Genomic DNA, 16489 nt, shown 5'->3' with positions numbered 1-16489 from the left:
CCAATTAAGGGCTTATTTAAGAGAAAAATTGGGTCAAACAATGTTATTGCCGAAATCTAATGAAATAGAAATTTAATTCAAAAAGGAAAAATTAAAAAAAATATTTCTTGTATGTATAGTTTGATTCAAAAATAGGCAATTAAACAAGGAATCCATAAGTCAAGACAAAAATGGGAAACTGACTTGAATATTAAAATTGAAGAAACAAGTTGGTCAAGACTATGTCTTGATAACATGACAAATACAGCAAATGTCTGGTTAAGATTAGTGCAATATAATTTTTATATCAATTATATATTATACCACAAAAAATAAATAAATTATACCCAAATTTATCTGATCAATGTTTCTGATGTAATCAAGAAATTGGCACTTTTTTACATTCTTCTTGGTCTTGTTCTAAAATTCAACCTTTTTGGACAAATTTAAGAGTTTTACTGGAACACAACTTCCACATAACCCAACAGTATTTTTTTTAGGTGATATTGAACGGATAAAACCGAAACCCAAATTGAATAAATATCAGAAAAAAATTCATAAAAATTGCATTGGCAGTAGCCAAAAAGGCTATTGCAGTTACTTGGAAATCAGATTCATACTTAAGTATAGATCGTTGTAAGTACGAAATTTCCAGCTGTATTCAACTTGAAAAAATTACTGATAAGTTGAGAGATAAATATGAAACATTTCTGAATCTTTGGCACCCTTATTTACAAAAGACAGGATTAAATATAAAGGTGCTCCGAAGATAAAAATAATTGGTTATTTGGGGAAAGAAATCAATATATATACTAAAGTTATTATGAACTCTGTGGAGCATGTGGGGATCTTCTGATATCCAGGCATTTTCTTTCTTTTTCTTTTTCTTTTCTTCTATAGGGATATGTTAGGGGGGGGGTAGGGGGGAAGGGTTGGTATTGTTTTTCTTTCTGCAATCATTTGAAAAATTTAATAAAAAAAAATATTTTTAAAGTATGTCTCTGAGCGGCTGCAGAACATTCTGGAGTGGGAGGGTGAACAGCCAGTGGTCGTGGTGCACATATGTACCAACGATATAGGTAAAATACGGGATGAGGTCCTACAAGGTGAATTTAGGGAGTTAGGAGATAAACTAAAAAGTAGGACCACAAAGGTAATAATCTCTGGATTACTACCAGTGCCATGTGCTAGTCAGAGTAGAAATAGGAGGATATTTCAGATGAATACGTGGCTTGAAAAATGGTGCAAGGGGGAGGGATTCAAATTTCTGGGGCATTGGAACCAGTTCTGGGGGAGGTGGACTGGTATAAACAGGACAGTCTGCACCTGGGCTGGACTGGAACCAATGTCCTAGGGAGAGTGTTTGCTACTGCTGTTCATGAGGATTTAAACTAATATGGCAGGGGGATGGGAACAAGTGCAGAGAGACAGAGGGGTTTAAAATGAGGGTAGAAGCAAAAAGTAGTAAGGTGAAAAGTAAAAGTGGCAGGCAAATCCAGGGCAAAAAGCAAAAAGGGCCACTTTTCAACATAATTGTATAAGGGCTAAGAGTGTTGTAAAAACAAGCCTGAAGGCTTTGTGTGTCAATGCGAGGAGCATTCGTAACAAGGTGGATGAATTGAATGTGCAGATAATTATTAATGAATATGATATAGTTGGGATCACAGAGACATGGCTCCAGGGTGACCAAGGATGGGAGCTCAACATCCAGGGATATTCAATATTCAGGAGGGATAGACAGGAAAGAAAAGGAGGTGGGGTAGCATTGCTGGTTAGAGAGGAGATTAACACAATAGAAAGGAAGGACATTAGCCTGGAGGATGTGGAATCGATATGGGTAGAGCTGCATAACACTAAGGGGCAGAAAACACTGGTGGGAGTTCTGTACAGGCCACCTAACAGTAGTAGTGAGGTTGGGGATGGCATTAAACAGGAAATTAGAAATGCGTGCAATAAAGGAACAGTAGTTATAATGGGTGACTTCAATCTACATATAGTCTGGGTGAACCAAATTGGTAAGGGTGCTGAGGAAGAGGATTTCTTGGAATGTATGCGGGATGGTTTTCTGAACCAACATGTCGAGGAACCAACTAGAGAGCAGGCCATTCTAGATTGGGTATTGAGCAATGAGGAAGGGTTAGTTAGCAATCTTGTGCGAGGCTCCTTGGGTAAGAGTGACCATAATATGGTGGAATTCTTCATTAAGATGGAGAGTGACATAGTTAATTCAGAAACAAAGGTTCTGAACTTAAAGAAGGGTAACTTTGAAGGTATGAGACGTGAATTAGCTAAGATAGACTGGCAAATGATACTTAAAGGGTTGACGGTGGATATGCAATGGCAAGCATTTAAAGATCGCATGGATGAACTACAACAATTGTTCATCCCAGTTTGGCAAAAGAATAAACTAGGGAAGGTCGTTCACCCATGGCTAACAGGGGAAATTAGGGATAGTATCAAGTCCAAAGAAGAAACATATAAATTAGCCAGAAAAAGTGGCACACCTGAGGACTGGGGGAAATTCAGAGTCCAGCAGAGGAGGACAAAGGTCTTAATTAGGAAAGGGAAAAAAGATTGAGAGAAAGCTGGCAGGGAACATAACAACTGACTGTAAAATCTTTTATAGATACGTGAAAAGAAAATGATTGGTCAAGACAAATGTAGGTCCCTTACAGTCAGAAACCGGTGAATTGATCATAGGGAACAAGGATATGGCAGACCAATTAAATAACTACTTTGGTTCTGTCTTCACAAAGGAGGACATAAATAATGTTCCGGAAATAGTAAGTGATCGAGGGTCTAGTGAGATGGAGGAACTGAGGGAAATACATGTTAGGAGGGAAGTGGTGTTAGGTAAATTGAAGGGATTAAAGGCAGATAAATCCGCAGGGCCAGATGGTCTGCATCCCAGAGTGCTTAAGGAAGTAGCCCAAGAAATAGTGGATGCATCAGTGATAAGTTTTTAAAACTCCTTAGATTCTGGATTAATTCCCGAGGATTGGAGGGAGGCTAATGTAACCCCAGTTTTTAAAAAAGGAGGGAGAGAAAAACTGGGGAATTATAGACCAGTTAGTCTGACATCGGTGGTGGGGAAAATGTTGGAGTCGGTTGTCAAAGATGTGATAACATTTGGAAAGCGGTGAAATCATCGGACAAAGTCAGCATGGGTTTGTGAAAGGAAAATCATGTCTGACGAATCTTATAGAAATTTTTGAAGATGTAACTAGTAGAGTGGATAGGGGAGAGCCAGTGGATGTGATATATTTAGATTTTCAAAAGGCATTTGACAAGGTCCCACACAGGAGGTTAGTGTGCAAACTTAAAGCACACGGTATTGGGGGGTATGGTATTGATGTGGATAGAGAATTGGTTGGCAGACAGGAAGCAAAGAGTGGGAGTAAACGGGACCTTTTCAGAATGACAGGCAGTGACTAGTGGGGTACCGCAAGGCTCAATGCTGGGACCCCAGTTGTTTACAATATATATTAATGATTTAGACGAGGGAATTAAATGCAGCATCTCCAAGTTTGCAGATGACACGAAGCTGGGCGGCGGTGTTAGCTGTGAGGAGGATGCTAAGAGGATGCAGGGTGACTTGGATAGGTTAGGTGAGTGGGCAAATTCATGGCAGATGCAATTTAATGTGGATAAATGTGAGGTTATCCACTTTGGTTGCAAGAACAGGAAAACAGATTTATTATCTGAATGGTGGCCGATTAAGAAAAGAGGAGGTACAACAAGACCTGGGTGTCACTGTACACCACTCATTGAAGGTGGGCATGCAGGTACAGCAGGCGGTGAAAAAGGCAAATGGTATGTTGGCATTCATAGCAAAAGGATTTGAGTACAGGAGCAGGGAGGTTCTATTGCAGTTGTACAAGACTTTGGTGAGACCGCACCTCGAGTATTGTGTGTAGTTTTGGTCCCCTAATCTGAGGAAAGACATTCTTGCCATAGAGAGAGTACAAAGAAGGTTCACCAGATTGATTCCTGGGATGTCAGGACTTTCATATGAAGAAAGACTGGATCAACTAGGCTTATATTCACTGGAATTTAGAAGATTGAGGGGGGATCTTATTGAAACGTATAAAATTCTAAAGAGATTGGACAGGCTAGATGCAGGAAGATTGTTTCCGATGTTGGGGAAGTCCAGAACGAGGGGTCACAGTTTAAGGATAAAGGAGAAGCCTTTTAGGACCAAGATGAGGAAAAACTTCTTCACACAGAGAGTGGTGAATCTGTGGAATTCTCTGCCACAGGAAACAGTTGAGGCCAGTTCATTGGCTATATTTAAGAGGAAGTTAGATATGGCCCTTGCGGCTAAAGGGATCGGGGGTATGGAGAGAAAGCGTGTACAGGGTTCTGAGTTGGATGATCAGCCATGATCATACTGAACGGCGGTGCAGGCTCGAAGGGCCGAATGGCCTACTCCTGCACCTATTTTCTATGTTTCTATGTTAGGTGGTGTGAAGTTGAAATCATACAAACACTGAGGTTACTATTACAGTGTGCATTTTGTGTGCCTGCTCCTCCAGGTGAAGATGTGGTAGCGATTTAATATAAAGAGTGCAAGTTGGTTCAGTAATACCTCTGTACTAATCATTAAGTCTTAAATATATTCTGTGTTTGTTGTTTGTTAGTGGGTTTCATTAAGTTCCATGAGGAAATTCAAATGTTCAAGATTCAAATTTATTTATCATGTGCATATCAAAACATACAGTGAAATATGTTTGCATTTACAAACAACTCACCCGACGATGTGCTGGAGTAGCCCGCAAGTGTCACCACACTTTATGGCATCAACATAGCATGTCCATAATAACAGTATGATCACTATGACAGGTAATTCATGGGGTATTCATGATCCTTGGATCAGTGGGGTGAGGAGAGGTAATTGACTTTTAAAACTTAATTTCATTATTGTGTTTTGGACAGGACAATGAAAACTTGGACATGTGTTGGTATCTGCATTTCTGGTGTTCCTTGTTTTAATTTCATATTTAAAGTAGCTAATTTACAATGACCTTTAAGAAATGAGTGTCTGCAAATCGAATGACTTGTTTGGTGGCGACCTGCTTCTTCCCATAAAGTTGAAACCAATCACATTTGCTTATTTAGGATTTTTTTTAAAAAAACCAGTTGCTTTGAATAAGATATGCTTACTCACTGAAGTATGAACAGGAACTTGGATCAGTGGAAGTGGTTTATTTTCTGTACTACCTCTGCAAGCGAAACTAAAAATATCATGTTCCAAAAAAGGCAAGGATCCTGCACTACAGTACAGTTCCTGGTTCTATTGGGCGAAGAAGGAAAGCAAAAGTAGATTGATTAGGGTTTGTTTATTTCTCCTGACTCTGGAAATATGTGACACAACCTGCATCTTAAACCTCACCCAGGCAAAACAAGTCTTCAAGTAGAACTACTAAAGCAGACTCCTTGATGCTGTCTTAATGCTAAAACATTTCCTTTTTTTTTCCTTTTGTGTTGCTTCATATAAAATCATTTGTTTTGCTCACAATTCCTTTGTGATAAAGGATTAAAGGATAGTTTTTGAACACAACCTTTGCTGTAAGGTGTATAAATCTTTATACTTGTGACAAGTTAACTTTGAATGAGGTCTTGGCTGCAGAACGGAGTTTTAGCTGCAATTAAGATTGGGCAGAATGCTACAGTAACTCATTATAGCCGCTGCATAGTTTTTATGCCAAGCAGGTGAATGCATTTTTTTCTTAAGTTTCTTGTATACTCAGGCCATGATAACTTTAGACTACAGTTTTAATTGGATAGCATTATATTCTAAGTTTGCCCCCCCCCCCAAAAAAAAGATGCATGTAGAGGCATCACCATATGGACCTGAAAACCCTCAGTCAATTTCTCTTCACCAGCTTCTGGACAGTAGTTACGTGTTTGGTATTTTCCCTGTTTCTCTGCTTGAGGTGGAAAAGAATGGGATTCCTGCCTGGGACTAACATAAGATTGTGAAATTCACAATAAATGGGGTATTATTGTCAATAATACCACAAGCTTGTTGCATCTGGAAGCTAATGCAACTCAGAAATGTAGAAAACCTATGGCACCATACAGGCCCTTCGGCCCACAAAGCTGTGCTAGACATGACCTTAACTTAGAAATTACCTGGGGTTACCCGTAGCCCTCCATTTTTTCTGAACTCCATGTACCTATCCAGGAGTGTCTTAAAAGACCCTATCATCAGCCTCCACCACCATCGCTGGCCGCCCATTCCATGCACTCACCATTCTCTACGTTTAAAAAAAATCATGTCTTGGTTCCCATTATAAAATTGAGGATTCTAAGTTGACACATGGGGAAAAAAATCTTTATTTGTTGTTTAGTAGATGTGGTAGGGGAAGATGTCATAAATTAAAAGCAGTTTCTTGCAAAATAAATTCATCACATGTCCAGCAACATGGATAGCATTGTCCAATTAATTGTATTCTATGTGCAACATATGTTTTTTCTATTAGAAGTTGACCAAGTTTATCTTTCATGAATGTTTAAGTTTCCATGGAAACATTTGGAGAAAAGTCAAATGTTCCTAGTGTCCAGACCCATGTTCAGTCATTGTTCAATAACAAAACTGAATTTGTGTCCATCTTTTGACAACTATGTGCATATATAATATAAATGTTTTGTCACATGATGAAGAGTAATAGATTGTGCTGTGTGTTGTGTAAAGACATGTTGTGTATGATACTTTGAGTATCTAGCAGTAGTAGAATATAGTTCTTAATCTACAGTGGGTGTCTAAAATGAAAGGATCTTATTTGACGTATATACATTGAAACACAGTGAAATATGTCATTTGCGACAAATCAAATCAATAAGGATTGTGCCTGGCAATTCTTGCCATACTTCTGGTGCAGCGTAGCATGCGTACAACTCAACCCTAACCTGTACTACTTTGGAATGTGGGAGGAAACCGGAGTATTCACAGGAAACCCATACGGTCACGAGGACAATGTTCAAACTCCTTACAGACAGCAGTGGAAATTCAACCCTGACCTTACAGCTGGCACTGTAACAGCATTACGTTAACAGTTATGCTACAGTGTCATCCAAAATAATTGACTTCAAAAATATTTATATGCTGTTTGTTTACATTTTACAAAGTAGCATTTTCAAACAGATGGTCTTGAGTCATTGCTTGGGGAGTGCAGGAGTTGAACAGGAAAGCACAACAGATTAAATTCTAACCTCCACTCTAATGTTGGTGCTTATTATGCAATAATTGAAGTTTTGCTTTCCTAAGACTTGCTAGTCATTTATTTTGTGCAGAATCTAAGTTCAGTAAGTAGCTTTAGTATAGTCGCCATTTAATTTTGTTTCGATACATGTTCAGCCTGAACTTTGTTGAAGCTACTTAGAAGTGCCTGTCCTATCAATAAAAGTCTGAAGCAAAGTGCTGGTGCTGCTCTTAGGGCAGTATCGCTAATAGAAATCTCTCAGCAGACTAACTCACTCTTCTTGAGAAAGGAGTGTGTGGTATCATGGGAAGACAATTCTTGTCGTTATGTTCACGATTTGTTCCATCGTTTGATAAAAGTTTAAAATGTCTGTGAGATGCTAATGTTTCCAAGCTGAGACCATCCAACTTGATGGATTGTGTAATTGTATACTTTCCCAGCTGCTTTGAACTGAGGATGCCTAAGATTAATAAGAAAGTCTTCAGGCTTGTCTAATTAATCTTGGGCCCCACTCATCAATCTACCATGATAAATGAACATTGTAATATTGGAAATGAAGTGAGACTGCATGTTGCTATGTGAAGTTATTTCTTTAAGTTCCATAGAAATTGTCTGCTTAAGTACATAATCATTCAACCCAAGCATTGTCTTCAAATGAATGTGCCTGTAGTACTGGAGTGAAGTATTAGTGGCTGCACTTTTGTTCTAATGATTTCCATGATAGGAGTAATTAGAACTAGATTACAGAACAGTAACTCCTCCTAGTTCAAAATGGTGTACTTGGTGAAACAAATTCCATACATGAAAGTCTAGAAAGTGAGGATTTATCTCTGAATTATCAAGCTGAAAATACCGCCACCTGTGGTAGACGGAACAAAAGTACTTGACATTTAATTATACTAAAATCATTTGACATTTGGTTTCATGGGTTGTTGTATTGAAGTCCATTGACAGACTTGGGCTCTGATTGCTATTTTGCAAATGTGCAAGGATGAGTTAAGCCATAGTACCATTTATAAAACTAGTTAAATGGGTTATGTGGTACTTAAATGGCACTTCACATTGGTGTGTGATTCAAGCTGTGTATTGTTGTAATTGGTTTCTAACTTTTTTTTAACATGGGTTAATTGTGAAAGCATGCTTCTGAAACACTTTCTTTTTGTGTTGGTTATACAGACTTGAAATATACTCAGATTTGCACAGTTTCATTGGTGAGAAGTTGAAAATCCTGTGAACACTGGAGATGTCTCGCAGCCCTGACACGAAAGAGGACCCTGTTGAATGCCCACTTTGCATGGAGCCTCTTGAAATTGATGACATCAACTTCTTCCCTTGCACCTGTGGCTACCAGATCTGTCGTTTCTGTTGGCACCGTATACGCACAGATGAAAATGGCCTCTGTCCAGCCTGCAGAAAAGTAAGCTGATTTAATAGAAGCTATGAACCAAGCTTGCAAACAGAAATACTGATTGTGCTTGTGCTGTTATGTCTTTATGTATCTAGTATGTTTAATTATGGATTAAAAAGGCACTCAATGGAAGGTGGAAAGTGAAAGCCCAGTGAGGAGGCAGTGGCTGCTGGTGTTCTATTACAGATGACCCTCGATCTTGATTTATTTGGGACTACAGTGATGATATGGTTGTCATTTCAGAACAAGTATCTTTGGGAAATGCAAATTTATTCCCAATCCATACAGTGGAGTTATGGAAATCCACTTTCAAACAAAGGACAATCGTGAAGATGGAAACAGAAAACAGAATTGTTTAGTTAAAGGACACCACTTGGCTCTTAGCCAATCTGCCTTACAAAGGGCTCCAGCATAGATTATAAACTGAAATCCCATAGTTAGACCAAGATAATTTGGATCAGCCAATAAGATCAAAGTCCACCCAAAATATAAATTTATTATCAAAGTACATACAATGGCATGCAAAAGTTTGGGCACCCCGGTCAGAATTTCTGTTCCTGTGATTAGTTGTGAGTAGAAGATGAACTGATCTCCAAAAGTCATAAAGTTAAAGATGAACCATTCTTTTCAACATTTTAAGCAAGATTAGTGTATTATTTTTGTTTTGTACAATTTTAGAGTGGGGGGGGGGGAAGGAAAGGAGCACCATGCAGAAGTTTGGGCACACCAAGAGATTTGAGCTCTTACTTAACTTTTACCAAGTTCTCAGACCTTAATTAGCTTGTTAGGGCTATGGCTTGTTCACAATCATCGTTAGGAAAGGCCAGTTGATGCAAATTTCAAAGCTTTATAAATACCCTGACCCTGACTCCTCAAACCTTGTCCCAACAATAAGCAGCTGCCTAGCATTCTGAAAATTAAAATAAATCATGCCCACAAAGCAGGAGAAGGCTATAAGAAGATAGCGAAGCGTTTTCAGGTAGCTGTTTCCTCAGTTCGTAATGTAATTAAGAAATGGCATTTAACAGGAACGGTGGAGGTCAAGTTGAGGTCTGGAAGACCAAGAAATCTTTTCGAGAGAACTGTTCATAGGATTGCTAGAAAGGCAAATCAAAACCCCTGTTTGACTGCACAGACCTTCAGGAAGATTTAGCAGACTCTGGAGTGGTGGTGCACTGTTCTACTGTGCAGCGACACCTACACAAATATAACTTTCCTGGAAGAGTCATCAGAAGAAAACCTTTCCTGTGCCCTCGCCACAAAATTCAGCATCAGAGGTTTGCAAAGGAGCATGTAAACAAACCTGATGCGTTTTGGAAACAAATCCTGTGGACTGATGAAGTTAAAATAGAACTTTTTGGCTGCAATGAGCAAAGTTATGTCTGGAGAAAAAAGGATGCAGAATTTCACGAAAACAACACCTTTCCAATTGTTAAGCGTGAGGGTGGATCGATCATGCTTTGGGCTTGTGTTGAAGCCAGTGGCACAGGGGAACATTTCACTTGTAGAGGTAAGGATGAATTCAATTAAATACCAGCAAATTCTGGAAGCAAATATCACACTGTCTATAAGAGAAAAAGCTGAAGAAGAAAAGAAGGTGGCTTCTACAACAGGATAATGATCCTAAACACACCTCAAAATCCACAATGGACTACCTCGAGGCACAAGCTGAAGGTTTTGCCATGGCCCTCACAGTCCCCCGACCTAAACACCATCAAAAATCTGTGGATGGACCTCAAAAGAGCAGTGCATGCAAGATGGCCCAAGAATCTCACAGAGCTGGAAGTCTTTTACAAGGAAGAATAGGCAAGAATCCCCCAAACAAGAATTGAAAGACTCTTAGCTGCCTACAGAAAACATTTACAAGCTGTGATACTTGCCAAAGAGGGTGTTACTAAGTACTGACCATGCAGGGTACCCAAACTTTTGCTTTAGACCCTTTTCCTTTTTTAATCTTGCTTAAAATATTAAAGAAATGTGTCGTCTTTAACTTTATGCCTTTTGGAAATCAGGTAATCTTTTACTCGCTTAGCTATTCACAGTAACAGAAATTTTGACCAGGGGTGCCCAAACTTCTGCATGCCACTGTATATGTTACCATGTACATCCCTGAGATTTGTTTAGATCATAAGACATAGGAGCAGAATTAGGCCATCTGACCCATCGAGTCTGCTTCGCCATTCAATCATGGTTGATCCTTTTTTACTCTCCTCCTCAACCCCAGTTCCCAACCTTCTCCCTGTAACCTTTGATGCCATGTCTAATCAAGAACCTATCAATCTCTGCCTTAAATACACCTAACGACCTGGTCTCCACAGCTGCATATGGCAACAAATTCCACAAATTCACCACCCTTTGGCCAATGGATTTTCTCTGCATCTCTGTTTTGAAAGGGCGCCCTTCTATCCTGAGGCTGTGCCCTCTTGTCCTAGACTTTCCCACCATGGGAAACATCCTTACCACATCTACTGTCTTTTCCTTTTTAATATTCGTAATGTTTCAATCATATGCCCTCCCTCATCCTTCTGAATTCCAGTGAGTACAGACCCAGAACCATCAAACATTACTCATCTGATAACCCTTTCATTCCTGGAATCATCCTTGTGACCCTCCTCTATATCCTGTCCAATGCCAGGTGCTAAAATGAGGTGCCCAAGACTGTTCACAATACTCAAGGTGAGGCCTCAGCATCACATCCTTGCTCTTGTATTCTAGACCTCTTGAAATGAAACCTAACATGGCATTTGCCTTCCTCACCACCAACTCATTCTGCAAGTTAACATTCAGGGTGTTCTGCACAAGGACTCCCAAGTCCCTCTGCATCTCAGATTCCTGGATTTTCTCCCCATTTAGAAAATAGTTGGCACGTTTATTTCTACTGCCAAAGTGCATGACCATGCATTTTCCAAGATTGTATTTCATTTGCCATTTTCTTGCCCATTCTCCCAATCTGTCTAAGTCCTTCTGCATCCTACGTGTCTTCTCAACTCTACCTGCCCCTCCATTAATCTTTGTATCATCTGCAAACTTGGCAACAAAGCCAGATATTCCATCATCTAAATCATTGATATACAGCATAAAAAGAAGTAGTCCCAGCACTGACCCCTGCGGAACACCACTAGTCACTGACAGCCAACCAGAAAAGTATCCTTTTATTCCCACTTGCTGCCTCTTACCATTCAGCCAATGCTCTAACCATGTTGGTAACTTTCCTGTAATACCATGGGCTCTTAACTTGTTAAGCAGTCTCATGTGTGGCACCTTGTCAAAGGCCTTCTGAAAGTCCAAATATAAAACATCCACTGCACCCCCTTTATCTATCCTACTTGTAACCTCCTCAAAGAATTCCAATAAAATCGGTAGGCAGAATTTTCCCTGAAGGAAACCATGCTGACGTTGTACTATTTTGTTGTGTCACCAAGTACTCCATCACCTCATCCTTAACAATTGACTCTACCAACCACTGAGGTTAGGCTTACTGGTTTATAATTTCCTTTCTGCTGCCTTCCTCTTTTCTTAAAGAGTGGAGTGACGTTTGCAATTTTCCTGTCCTCTGACACCTTGCTAGAGTCTAGTGATTTTTGAAAGATCATTTCTAATGCCACCACAATCTCTAACGCTACCTCTTTCAGAACCCGAGGGTGCAGTTCCTCTGGTCCAGGTGACTTATGTACCTTTAGGTCTTTCAGTTTTTTGAGCACCTTCTCTCTTGTAACAGTAACTGCACCAACTTCTCTTCCTTCACACACTACAATATCAGGCATACTGATAGTGTCTTCCACAGTGAAGACTGACGCAAAATTGTCATTTAGTTCAGCAGCCATCTCCTTGTCCCTCGTTATTATTTCTCATGCCTCATTTTCTATCAGTCCTATATCCACTTTCATTTCTCTTTTTCATTTAACATACTTAAAACTCTTTTACTACACATTTGAAATTATTTGCTAGCTTGCTTTCATATTTCATCTTTTCCTTTCTAATGGTTTTTTTAGTTGCTATCTGTAGGTTTTTTAAAATTTCCCCATCATCTATCTTCCCATTATTTTTTTGCTTTGTTGTATGCCCTTTCTTTTGCTTTTGCAATAGCTTTGATTTCCCTTGTCAGCCATGGTTGTAATATTTTACCATTTGAGTATTTCTTTATTGTTGTAAAACACATGTCCTGCACCTTCCTTATTTTTCCCAGAAACGCACACCATTGCTACTCTGCTGGACATTCCTGCCAGCAGCTCCTTCCAATCTACTTTGGCCAACTCCTCTCTCACAACTGTAATTTCTCGTACTCCACTGAAATACTGCTACATCAGACTTGACTTTACTTCCTATCAAATTTCAAGTTGAACACAATCATATTGTGATCACTGGTTTTTAAGGGTTCTTTAACCTTAAGGTCTCTAATTGCCTCAAGTTCGTAACATAACACCCAATCCAGTATAGCTGATCCGAGTAAGCTCAACGACAAACCACTCTAAAATGCTATCTCTTAGGTATTCGACAAACTCACTCTCTTGAGATTTTCCCAATCGACCTGCATTTTAAAGTCTCCCATAACTACCATAACACTGCCCTTTTGACTCACCTTTTCTATTTTCTATTGTAACCTGTAGTCCATTTCCCAGCTACTGTTGGGAGGCCTGTATATAACTGCCATCAAAGTCCTTTTACCCTTGCAGTTTCTTAACTCAGTTTACTTGTGGGCATGCTCAGTGAATCCAAGAACCATAATAAAATTAATTATGGCTTTTAATTTATGGATCTGTTAGAATCATAATAGGCACACCCAAGAGGATGGACAAACAACCAGTGTTTAACAGACAAAAAATTATGTAAATACAAAAAAGAAATATTAATAAATAATATGGAGAACAGAGGATGATAAGTTCTTGACAGTGATATTGGAAACTTGACAACCTCTCAGACTGAAGAGGGCTACTGAGGTGTACCTTTAGTATCTGAACACCAGTTCCTGAATATGTCTTATAATGTATGATTAACAACCTTGAGTAATGATGTGTTTTTAAATTAAATAAGCGTTTGGAAAGGAAATCATAATGCACGTTCATAATTGCTTGTGACAAATGTTTGCTTGTGATACCAGACACATCAGCCTTCCCCTTTTAGTCAGGCATCCATTATAGCGAAAGGGCAAGATTCACCTGCATATCAGTCAATCTTATTATTGGCAAATTGACTCTACCATTTGATTATGGATAGCTGTGTTCTGCAATTTGGCACACACATAGGTTGCATGCTGTTATTCATCACATGCCAAATATGTCGAAGTTCACAAGAAGACACAAATTCCTTTTACTTTGGGGAATAGACCCAAGTAATTATCTTCAAAGATGTAGTGAGCCCTGAATCCAGTGTGCAATTCTAGCATTGCTATAACTTGAGACAATCAGCTGTATAAGTAGTATTGCTCTGAGCAATGACTAGGCAATAAAGATTCACAGTATTGTCTTGATCCCATAACTTAAATGATCTGTACTCGTTGCCTTGTCCACTGGTTACACTGCCAGTGTAAGCTGGGTATTTTCTCCTTGCCCAACAAATTCACTGTTTATCTTTGGAGTTCATCTTCGCTTATGTCATAATCCTAGATGTATTTTGTCATCAGGTTCAGGGGTGGATACAAACTTGATGTTTCGAGTGGGTGCCCCTCTGCAAAATGCATTTTGATGATGGTTAAATGTTCTGTAGCTCCAAAAGTCACCAATTATCAGAAGCCTTGTATTTTTCATCTTTCATTATTTAACCAGTATTCCTGTTTCCTTCTGTTTACCCCCCCCCCCCACCCCCAGCCCTACCCTGAAGATCCTGCAGTTTATAAACCGCTTTCTCAAGAGGAGCTACAGAGGATAAAAAATGAGAAGAAACAAAAACAGAATGAGCGGAAACAGAAAATCTCAGAGAACCGCAAACATTTGGCTAGTGTACGTGTTGTACAGAAGAATCTAGTTTTTGTTGTTGGTCTATCACAGAGGCTTGCAGATCCAGAGGTGAGCCGGTGTTTTGATGTCGTATCTCTTGCAACTTTGGGCTATTTCTAAAGTCCTTATTATTAAAGTAAGTACTTTTCAAATAAAATCAGTGTGGGAAGCTGAACAGCAAATTTGCCCAAAACAACTAGCAAGTGATATGACTGGAGAATAGATTAGTTCAGATGTTAATTTAGGAATAATCATGGCATGTTAAACTACCATGAAAAAGTATTCAGCCCCCACAACTATTTTCACAGTTTAGTGTCTTATTTTCTAGATTTAAACTATATTGAAGTAGGATTTTTGAGTTCTGCAAAACATTGTGCATCATTTCAAATTAACAGAAGAATTCCAACACCTGTTAACAATTCACTAAAAATTTAAAAACAAAATTGAGGCTGAAAAAATATGCATCCCCTTTGTAATTACTAGGCTAACTTTCATCAGATGCAATACCTTATATTACCTTAACATCTCACCCAATTTGGTGATACAGAAAATTGGAGGATCAGCTGTTTTCAATCAATTCATGAGAATAAATACTCACTTTCTCTGTAAGGTCTAACAATATGGTAGACTTTCAACAGACCAAATGATAATAGAGAGGCACAACCTCAGTGCAGTCCATCAAGACAAAGTAGAAAAAGTATGAAACCACAGCCACACTGCCTAGATCAGGCTGCCCCTCAAACTTAGTCGCTGGAGAAAAATGGCACTGAAAAGAGAATGATGCCAACAGTCACTTTGCACTGCAGAAGTCAGTGGCTGCAGAGTTCATGGCTCCACAATCTCCAGAGGTTTGCACAAAAAGGATAGTTATGGAAGAGTGGCAAGGAAGAAGCCCCATCTTAAAATAAAAAGCATATCCTTGCCCATAAAGACTCAGTAAAGCATTACCTAGAAGATAGTGTAAAGATGTGGATCAAGATCTTGTGTTCAGATGAGACTAAAGTAGAATTGTTTGGTCTCAATGCTAAGTGGTATGTGTGGTGTAAATCTTAATTTTGTGCATCAGCCAGGTAACACCTTCCTAATGTAAAGTGTGCTAAGGAGATCTAGCCGGAATTGATGGAAAGGTGAATGTTGTTAAATCCACAGAGATCCTACTAGCCTCTGTCAGAAAGCTTAAACTGGGGAGGGGGGTGGCAGGTGTCTTTGAGCAAGACAATGACCCAAAACACATTGCCCAAGCATCCATGAAGTAGCTTCAGATGAAGAAAATTGATGTCCCTGAGTGGCCCAGTCAGAGTCCTGACCTTAACCAGATCAAGCATCTCTGACAAGACCTCAAAGTTACCACTACCACTTCCCAACAAACCTGGCACAGCTTGAGCAATCACCATCACATTGTGCAAATGAGATAGAGACTTGTCCAAAAAAAAAACTACTGGTGTAAGAGATGGTTCAACTGTTTACTGAGCAAGGGGAGGATTATTTTTGAACTGCTGACATTAGTTTTTGATTTTTTAGTTTATCATGCTTAGCAATTTTCCGTGTTTTTTTTTTGGTGGGGGGAACATCTGATTCACAAATAAAAATCCTGAGCTAAATTGATCAAAATCCCTAGTTGTAATACTCATTTATGAGAACAAAGGGTTGGAGACTGAATACTTTTACAAAGCACTGTACATAGATGCCAAGTTCTAAACTCTTTCTGAGTATGATTTGCAACAGGCCAATAGTACAGTTACTCATAGCAAATTGTATTACATCAGCTTAGTACCAGAGATGTTTTGGTCGCAGATACATCAGCTTTTTCAGTAACGTCTTTAAGTTGCTTTATTTTGACTATCTTTTGAAAGTTCTTCACTCCAAGAACTTGAAACTGATTGCAAGACTGTCTTGAGTGTAGATATCTTCCTACGTAATTGTCTCTGAAAGCTTTCAGAATTGTTACACCAAAAGTCATAAAC

General features: G+C 39.1%; 1 protein-coding gene across 12 annotated transcripts in view; it reads left to right on the top strand.

Annotated features, from left to right (window-relative positions):
• The window catches only part of cnot4b (CCR4-NOT transcription complex, subunit 4b), a 178079-nt gene that overhangs the window by 57196 nt on the left and 104394 nt on the right, over positions 1-16489 (top strand). For all 12 annotated transcript variants that reach the window (XM_059977763.1, XM_059977759.1, XM_059977756.1 and 9 more), the window contains exons 2-3: positions 8361-8601; positions 14397-14594. In XM_059977763.1, the coding sequence (XP_059833746.1) occupies positions 8428-8601; positions 14397-14594 (372 nt within the window). In that variant the 5' untranslated portion in view covers positions 8361-8427. The remainder of the gene's footprint in view (positions 1-8360; positions 8602-14396; positions 14595-16489) is intronic.

This window comes from Hypanus sabinus, chromosome 8 (genome assembly GCF_030144855.1).
Source record: "Hypanus sabinus isolate sHypSab1 chromosome 8, sHypSab1.hap1, whole genome shotgun sequence".
In the NCBI taxonomy this organism is placed as follows: Eukaryota; Metazoa; Chordata; class Chondrichthyes; order Myliobatiformes; family Dasyatidae; genus Hypanus; species Hypanus sabinus.
The sequence above is the reverse complement of the archived record's forward strand: the minus strand, read 5'-3'. Positions and strand labels throughout refer to the sequence as shown.